Genomic DNA, 9931 nt, shown 5'->3' with positions numbered 1-9931 from the left:
TACATTTTTGGTGTTGTCTGCTGAGAAGTGAAGACCATATGTTGAGAAAAGCTATCTTTTATTATTTGTTCAATAAAATTTTGAGTTTTGAAAGTAGGGAAAAACAATTTTTCTGGGTCGACCTGTGACGCCCGGTGAAAAGGGTCCTTCCTTACACTTTTCTGATAAAAATACTTCATCCTTCTGTTGGAAGTATTTTTATCAGAAAAGTGTAAGGAAGGACCCTTTTTACCGGGCGTCACAGGTATCTCCCCAGAAATAGATTTTTCCTTTGTCAAAATCCCTTAATTGATTTAGTTGTGTTTAAAAATCATGACTTTTTTTTTTTTTTTTTTTTTTTTGCTATCATTTGAAATAAAAATATTTATAGAAAAATTTATCTTGCAGTGGTGTAGAATCACCAGGTGAGGTTCTATCGGAGCAGCAATTCCTGAATTGCAGTAAAAGTATCAACAACAAATCGACGAAACCATTGGACAGTGCTGTACCTGTGGCTCTTTCTGTCCCAACTTCTGCTACACACAAAGTGCTGCAGCCTAAGCCAGAAGTTGAATCAAAGGTGAGTCACTTATTTTCTAATTAGGGTATTGGTAGAAACTCTTAAAAAAGAGATCATGGTTAAATTTTCAGAAGATGCATTTTCAAAATTTTTCATGGTATTTCAAGCCAAACCCCAACTGTTGGGCAGTAAAAAGATTATTGAACACTATCTTTGGTGGATAATGTGGGAGGGTGGGCTGTGGTACCCTAGCAGTACCAGCTGAACTCGGTTGAGTCCCTTGTTAGGCTGGAGGAACGTAGAGAGTAGAGGTCCCCTTTTTTTGTTTTGTTTCATTTGTTGATGTCGGCTGCCCCCCAAAATTGGGGGAAGTGCCTTGGTATATGTAAGTATGTATGTATCTTTGAACTAGTAATTGGTAATTACTGACACTTAAAAATCATACCCTCTGCCTGTTATAGCATTTGAAGATAATGAGTAGTATTAAAAATTTATTTGCTACAAGATCACTTGTTCACCACCAGTGTATGTGTGCACATTTAATTCTCATCAACTTGGTCGTGTGTCAATCGTGTAATACCTGCTTTGTTCTTTCCTGCACATCTGACACAGGTGGTGAATGGTGTTCCAGCAAGTTCACCTGTCAGCCGAGTTATTCCAGCTCCAGCTCCGCCACTTCAACCTCCAACCCCAGTGGCAGCCACTTCCAAGATCTTCACCCCTCGTACTGAGGAGATGAACAAGGGCTATCTTATATTCCCAGATGATCAACCATTTGGCGTAGGTGAGAAATACAAACGTGGTTCTCCCCGGTTTTTTTTTCTTTAGCAGGTTTCTCTCTCATAGCTGTACAAATAGTATTATCCCTGTTTTTCCCCACTTCTCTTCTTCATCCAATAATAATTGGATTTTCACCTTCATTCTGATTAGCCTGTATAGTACTCACTTTTATCAAAAAGTTATGTTTACCTCCTAACTGGGTTTTTACCTTTTTGATATTACAGTTCTAGTAATATATTTTTTTTTTCTCATTGCAGAAGATTCATGTTGATGGAAGTTTGAGATATAGATATATATAAAGGCTGAAAACCTCTCATCTGTTTTGTCTATATTATATAATTAAAAGAAGATTTTCCATTAAAGCTGACTTTGGTCAAATATTTTCCTTAATCTTTCCTTGTTTCCTAATGTCACTACTGTTCATTAGTTCTTTAAAATGTTGCATGACCTACTTTTGTTTTATTCATTCATTTCACTGCCTTCTTAGTGTTTCCCATTCAAGTTTCCTTTTTTTTCCAATAGAGGAGGGGAGAGTTGATAAGTCTCAGCCAGTGACAATCTGAAATTTTTATTCCGAGATTTAGTTTGGTTCCTGTTTTTGGTGCATCTCCCCCAGAGTGGTACCTACAGGATTTTTTCTAAGAGATGATTGGCTGAGGCACCAAGTCGGGTACCAGCTCCCTTCTCCACCTTTCTATAGACCCTCCCCACCAGAAGCTGTCCATCTAATTCTTCCTTCCCTTAATTCTTGTCTGCCAAAGGTATTCTTAATATTGTTAGAAGGCGTAATGAGAGAGAGGAAAGAAATATCTTTAGTTCCAAACTCCTTCTAGGCCTTTTTGTAATCAACTTTTATTTTACATTGAAGTATAATTGAGTCTTTCAGTTGAGAAACATGCCAAGCGCCATTTTTAAAAAGTGTCAGAAATCGCGATTGAAAATTGCCAATTTTCAAATTATTTATATTATTATTATTATTATTATCATTATTATCATCATTATTATCATAATAATAATAATAATAATTATTATTATTATTATTATTTTTATTATTATTATTTTTATTATAATTATTATTATTATTATTTTTCAATCGCGATTTCTGACACTTTTTAAAAATGGCGCTTGGCATGTTTCTCGATTGAAAGACTCAATTCTTAGGTCTCAGGGTCTTCCATTTTTTATTTTGAGTGAAGTGGTTTTTGGAACAATTTAACGGGGCAGCTTCTTGGACAGGGGAGGTCTAGTAAAAGTTACATTCAATAAATGAAATTTCCTAGAAGGAAACTTTTATTTCATTTTCTTGCCTAGTATTGGCCTTCTAGCCTTTATACGTATGCTCTGCTAAACTTAGATAGGGATAGCCACTCATCATGCTAATGGGAAACCCTAGATCATTTGTGTAATTTTTCAATTATTAACTATAGTCAATTTCTTTTAGCGAGGCATATTTGCACCGACTCGCAACGGTGCCCTTTTAGCTCGAAAAAGTTTCCTGATCGCTGATTGTTTGGACATGATAATTCTAACCAATCAGTGATCAGGAAACTTTTCAGAGCTAAAAGGGCACCGCTGCGAGTCGGTGCAAATCTGCCTCGCTAAAAGAAATGGACTTTAGTCCATTACAACTTCATAAGAAAATGATTATTTTCATTATTTAAAAGTAGTTTGTAGATTTAATGTTGTTCAGCTTTTGGAAAACTATTATATTTTAAAGTTGCCTATGCATACATACCTTATTGTAGATAAGTAGTTAGCTGTATATCATAGAGTAATATTCAGTAAATATTTAGACTAAGCAGTGTGATTCATTCCCGCTTTATAACCCTCGTTTCTTTTTACGTAGAACTCAAAGATGAGCCTGACGACCTGACTCATTTGGCCCCATCTGGTGGTGACACATGTGTACCCTTAGAAGTACCCATATTCAAGCCAGAACTGGATGATGTGCTTACCCACATCCCAATCTCGTATACGGATGGTGCCCTTTTCTCAAGCCCTACAGCCATACCTGAAAACATCTTGGAACCGGGAAGTAACTCAGAATATGACGAATATGAGGTGACAGATCGAGGAAAAGCTTGCAATAGGTAAATTAACCAGACTTTATCTAAATTTCAAAGTTTGTATTGTTTAATCATTTCTATTAACACTTTATTCTACTAGGAATAAAGATGCAGTTTCTTAATACAGTAGTAAATAAATTGCCAAATACTTTTGAATACATTAGCCTCCTGGCTAGTACAGTGGTAACGTGTTTGCCTCGCATTCGCGTGGCAAGAGATCGATCCCCGCCCAGGGCCGTGAGTTTAAACTGTTTACTGGGGAGGCTACTGCTGTGGTAGGGCACCACAGTGGGGGGTTGGGCTTGCCTGGCTGACGTTCTGGTGAGCATCTATTCTGATGGAACTGGAACTGAAACCAGACACCTTTAACCTTTAACCTTTACATTAATTTTATGGTTTATCTTACCAAAATACAGTACAGTATATGAAAAGTCATCTTTAGTAATGTATATCCTGTGATTTACTTTCACATTGAAAACCACCCTGTGGTAATTTCTTTGTAAAGGCATACCTTTATTTTAAGTACTACTTGTGATTCTCTTGTAGAGGTATTTTTTAGTGTGCAATTTTATTTGAAGGGTATTTTTAATCACAATCATTTAAACATAAAACTAAAAAAGATAGAAAGTAGCGTTGTAATTGAAGTTAATTCATGATTAGTGAAAAACCCAATGAGATCTTGAAATTCAGGAACAGGCAAGGAATACAAAGTTTGGTTGCTATGTAGTTAGGAAAAGGAGGGAAAACACATGTTTGAGATAATGGTATGCAATACCATAATGCAGTGGGACAATCTAGTAACATAGATCAAGATGGTTAAGTTAGCTATTGAAGAAATATTTAGCTTTGATGAAGCTATTTGTTAAGTGGAAGTACAGTACACCAATTCAGGAAATAAAAGGACCTTTAATTCTATCTCTGTTAATTTAAGGAACTAATGAAAATATAATTCCACCTTTGGCTGGAATTGGAGTGTGCTTGAAACTCTACTCTTCAAGCAGGCTTGCATGATATGTTTTATCTAAGACTTAAAGAAATGGAACATTTACATCCTTTGCTTTTAGTAACATCCTATCATAGCTATAATAGAAAGTCTAAACCAATTAAGCCCAGAAACTGGCGCAAGAACCCAGGACTCGACACACTGAACTCCAGGTCAGGAGTTTTAAGCAAAACTTCATCCTTCATAGACCCATCTAGTTTCCTGTCATTAAAAAATAGTTTCATTGAGGCAGTCGCTCAGTAGTATGAGTTTCCTCAACAGTTTAAATGTTTAAAGGCTGCTCATTAATGGCAGAGGCAAGGGACAGTGACATTGCCTTATCAAGCAGGACAATGCCATAAAGACTGACCATATTATACATATGATCAGCACCCAAGCCCCCTCTCCACCCAAGCTAGGACCAAGAAGCACCAGACAGTGGCTGCTGATGATTTAGCAGATAGACCTCTAGGCTCTCCCCCCCCCCTCCATCCTTAGCTCACATGAATGGTGAGATTGCAGCTACCAAAGGAACTAACGAGTTTGAGCGGGACTCGAACCCCAGTCAGGGACGTTATCACGTAGGCCACCACAACAGCCTGGAAGAGCATTCAGACAGTTGGTTCAAAAGTTTGATACCAAACAATTGCATTTGGCTCTTCAAAACCAGGATTCTTGAATGTCTTAATGAACACAAATATATATTATGGATGGTATATAAAAGGAACAAGTAAAACAAACTTCACTAGTTGAAAAAAAAAATAGAATAGACACGGAACTGATGTGACAGATTTAGTTATACACTAGTTTAAGTTGGCCACTGAACAAAAACACATAGCTCTTACAGGGATTAACCAATGCTTAAAAATAAATAAAAGCTTCCCTAGAGGGTGGTGAAGTCATTCCTTCATGTAATATTCAGTAAAAAGCAAAGACATAAAAATTCTTTACATTAATGGAACAAGGTAAGATTGTCCTGTTGAGCCAAATACACCATTGTTCATTTCCTCAGGTAACCACAAAATCTCTTCATATGGTTTGTGTCAAAGTCATCAGGTTCCTGACTGACTCGTTGTGACAATTTCCTTGGTATTTACAATATTTATCTCTAGACTGGGCTGAACCCTCTATTCTTTCCCTTGTCCCATAGTTCATCTTAGCAGAATAATGATCTCTTAAGACAGACTGGGCACGTACTGATTGCAGCTACCAACAGGTCCACTGTGAGAGACTTTATTCAAAGGTCAATAGACCACGACTCTTGGTGCAGTTGTGAATGCATTAAACAGGCAGAAGCTACATCCATTCCTTATGTGTCTTAGTTTATCTTGTTGCCAAAAGAGGTGGCTCCTTTCATAAAGTGAACTAAATAGCCTTTCTGAGATGGTTCCACAAATAAATTGGATATCCTGAAGTAATTGCTGGTCTCTTAAGTGGTCTCGCCCCTAAGGGGGTGACTGGATAGTTCATGGCCACAACTAGTCTCCATAGTTTTTGTTCAATCCTACAACAAATGCATCAATATGGAAGGTCAAAACCATTTAAGTCTAGTGCAGTATTAAGTTGTGCTAATACTACCGCCAGAGAGTTATGGGGTCCTTTGACTGGCCAGACAGTACTACATTGGATACTTCTCTCTGGTTATGGTTCTTTCTCTTTGCCTACACATACGCCGAATAGTCTGGCCTATTCTTTACAGATTCTCCTTTGTCCTCATACACCTGACAACGGTGAGATTACCAAACAATTCTTCTTCGCTCAAGGGGTTAACCACTGCACTGTATTTGTTCAGTGGCTACTTTCCTCTTGGTAAGGGTAGAAGAGACTCTAGCTATGGTAAGCAGTTCTTCTAGGAGAAGGACACTCCAAAATCAAACCAGTTCTCTAGTCTTGGGTAGTGCCATACCCTCTGTACCATGGTCTTCCACTGTCTTGGGCTAGAGTTCTCTTACCTGAGGGTACACTCAGGCACACTATTCTTCTATCTGATTTCTCTTCCTCATGTTTTGTTAAAGTTTTTATAGTTTATATAGGTAATATTTATTTTAATATTACTCTTCTTAAAATATTTTATTTTTCCTTCTTTCCTTTCCTTACTGGGCTATTTTCCCTGTTGGGGCCCCTGGGCTTATAGAATTCTGCTTTTCCAACTATGGTTGTAGCTTAGCAAGTAATAATAATAATAATAATAATAATCATCATCATCATCATCATCATCAGAAGCTATGCTGGATATTAATCTAATATTTCAGCACTTAGATTTATGTAAATGCTTTTGTATATGATATAGTATATTTATAACTTTAACATAATTATCTTTACAGACTAAGTGGAGGGAAGATTACAGTAAATAATAACGGTAGTTGTAGTCCTCCGTCAATTTGTAGCAGTCCTGGTTCTGTATGTGGTCTACGCACACCAGAGCCTCCTAAACCATTGATAAGTCAAGCTGCAGTGCTTCAATCATCTCCAGGAAGTAAACCTTCACAAAGAGTAAGTAATAATGTATTATGAAATTGAGGCAGAGCCTTTGAAACAATCCTAGTTTTAGTTTTATTTTAGGGTGACTAAGATTAAATAAAATTTTCATGTTAATACTGTACAGCAGTTTAACTGAGAAGTAATTACTTTTAATTTTAAGGAACATTATCTGAGATCACATGTGATTTTTTCCATTAATTTGGCATGGAACTACAGTAGCAACATAAGTATAAAATTGCCACATACAAAGTATAAGACATGTTTCTCATGTTGCACTTGTTTTGTTAAATGACAAATTCCTTTTAATTTCAGCGTGTAGTTGAAAGTAGCCGTCCAATAAGCACTACAGAGAGTCTGTTTACACAGCTAAATGAAACGGCTCACGAAAGTTACGTAAACTTAGAGCTGAAGGTATGATCTAATCATTAGGGTTTACAAACACTGAAATAACCATAGGTTTTCATCTCAGAGTTGAAAATAAAATGTGTACTGGTTGTCATAATGAATACTACTGGTATTGTTTGAACTTAAAGACTATAAGCAATGTTTTCCCTTTTGTGAGAATATATCCAAAGTACGACATTATCTATGTCACATTTCTTCCCTGATAGGTTTCCTGTAATGACAATATTTACAATGCAGTATTATGTAGTTATAATACTTGTGACTTCATAACGAACGATAATTGGTTTGCACTTCATCTGTATATCAGCATTTTAGGCATAACTAGTCAATTTTATATTACATTAGATGGAATATATATTTAATGTCATGTCACTACATCGGCCTCATGTATTTTGTTATGGAGACATTCAAAATGACGAATAGTTGTAACATTATATGGTGTTGGTCGGCCGCTTATAGGTATGCTAATATTATCTTCAAAGGTTTTCCAAGTGGTGATTAGGTTTAATTTTTCTTTCAAGGTTGAAAATCAAAACATGGATTTGGATGAATTTGATATGAGGGCTCCTTTCATACCACTCAGTAACGAGTCATTGATGCTGATCCAAGATGACCTTATGTGGGGAGCTCACCCAGACTCAATATTATTATCCAACAGTCTTCCTATGGGCAAACGGTATGTATCTACTTACAAAAAAAATAGTTTTGTACTTTTAAGTATTAAATGAATTTAAGTTCACTTTTATATTATTCCTTAAATCTATAAAAGTTCATACAAATGGGCTCTGCATTTGTAAGATTTGTAGTTTTAATAGTAATATATTTCATGAGAACTAAAAGCTACTGTATGTTTAGTTTTTTATTATCTACACTAAAATGCCTTTGAACAGGTACTCAACACCTGGTTGAATAGTTAGTTTAATGTAAATTGTCCGAATAGAATTGTTATACCATATTTAATATAGTTACCTGGTAATATTGAACAAAACTTACTTGATAACCCAAATTTCCCCTTTAGATATACTTTATGTTAACCCTTCTACCCCCAATGGACGTACGGGTACGTTTCACAAAACTCATCCCTTAACCCCCATGGACGTACCGGTACGTCCTTGCAAAAAACTGCTATTTGCATATTTTTTTTTTTTTTTTCTTTTTTTGCATATTTTTGATAACTTTGAGAAACTTCAGGCATTTTCCAAAATAATGAGACCAACCTGACCTCTCTATGACGAAAATTAAGGCTGTCAGCGCAATCTAAAAAAAAAAAAAAAATATTGCAAAACGTGCTTGAAAAAGAAAAACGCCTGGGGGTTAAGGGTTGGAAAGTTCCAAATAGCATTGGGGGTAAAAAGGTTAATTGAATTAATAATAAAGCAGAGTTGACAATTTATGAAATAAAGTTTTTGTAAGTCTTCAGATAATTAGCAAAGGTGAAGACCTGAAATTGGTTTTGGATGATTGCTACTTAATGTATAACTTTTTTATGTGTTATCCATATATTATTGCACCAAATGTTAGAAAAAAACCCAATTATCAAAATTTTTACCAATATTCTTCTCTTACATATGGCATCAATGAAAATTACCATGTGTGTGGAACTTTATGGGGAGGTAAAACGGTCTTTATTTTATGGTGGGCAAATATCTGAAACTGGTTTTCTTGGCAGCACTTTCACACATGGAGCTTTTAAAATCATAGTTTGAAGGTCGCTTATGAACGAGACAGATAGAATAGTGTCCTAGAGACCGACTATTTATACATATGATCAGTGCCCAAATCTTCTCTCTACCCAAGCCAGGAAGTAATTGCAAGCAGTATTAATCAGCCTTGGTTTACTTGTGGCTATTGATGTAATTCAATAGCTGCTATACTAACAATATAATATAGATGTAATTGCTAACATTTTCTAGACTAGATTTTATTTCAAACTTAAAAATAAAATAGAGAAAATAACTAATGTTTAGGTACAGGATTTCGTAATAAAAAATTGGGTAACACAGCTGGCTCTATATCATGGGAGCCTCTGATGTTGACTCCAAGTATCATGTATACAAAAAAATATTTCAAGTACTGTAGTTAGCTTTGGGAAATGGTGCCAGTTATTTTTAGGTTGCTAACGTATTTAATTACAGTATCGCTCAACTTGTTAGCATTATAAATTAATGATATAGCATATCTGCGGGAGAAATTTAAATAAAATATTAAAAATTTTTTGCTCAATATCACCTGCTAATTGTATGGAATAAACGTTGCATTAAGCCAATCATCACTAAGTTGGTGAATAAAAGTACAGTACTGTACGTGCAATTTCACCAAGATAAAAAAGTATAGTTTAATTGTTGAAATCTATTTTTTTTTATTAAAATGTTATATGTACTTCTTTAGGAATTCAAAATATACTAGCTTACTGCATGGAGATGAAGATTCCAGTTTGGCCCAGTTACTTAGAGACAGAGACCCTCCGATAGCAGGGTCTGGGCCGGAGAAAAATTTGGAATCGAGAAATCCATCAGATCCTCATTGTAGTCAGTACCAGCAAAGCAAGTTTCTTGATGGTGGAGGGAGTTTTGTTGATCCAAATCAAGTATTACCCGGCCATTTTGGTGGAAAAGGTAAGGAGATATACATATAAATATATATATATATATATATATGTATATATTTACTGTACAGTATGGATAATTTTACTTTTAACTATTGAGTTAAGTGCTTTAC

At 35.5% G+C, this 9931-nt stretch overlaps 1 protein-coding gene across 3 annotated transcripts in view; it reads left to right on the top strand.

The window, feature by feature from the left end:
• LOC137632770 (hypoxia-inducible factor 1-alpha-like) overlaps positions 1 to 9931 on the top strand; it is a 199233-nt gene that overhangs the window by 183945 nt on the left and 5357 nt on the right. For all 3 annotated transcript variants that reach the window (XM_068364854.1, XM_068364853.1, XM_068364852.1), the window contains exons 5-11: positions 388 to 559; positions 1112 to 1283; positions 3126 to 3369; positions 6652 to 6820; positions 7121 to 7219; positions 7735 to 7889; positions 9602 to 9828. In XM_068364854.1, coding sequence (XP_068220955.1) covers positions 388 to 559; positions 1112 to 1283; positions 3126 to 3369; positions 6652 to 6820; positions 7121 to 7219; positions 7735 to 7889; positions 9602 to 9828 — 1238 coding nt within the window. The remainder of the gene's footprint in view (positions 1 to 387; positions 560 to 1111; positions 1284 to 3125; positions 3370 to 6651; positions 6821 to 7120; positions 7220 to 7734; positions 7890 to 9601; positions 9829 to 9931) is intronic.

This window comes from Palaemon carinicauda, chromosome 42, assembly GCF_036898095.1.
Source record: "Palaemon carinicauda isolate YSFRI2023 chromosome 42, ASM3689809v2, whole genome shotgun sequence".
Classification (NCBI taxonomy): Eukaryota; Metazoa; Arthropoda; class Malacostraca; order Decapoda; family Palaemonidae; genus Palaemon; species Palaemon carinicauda.
This window is presented reverse-complemented; position numbering and strand designations above follow the sequence as displayed.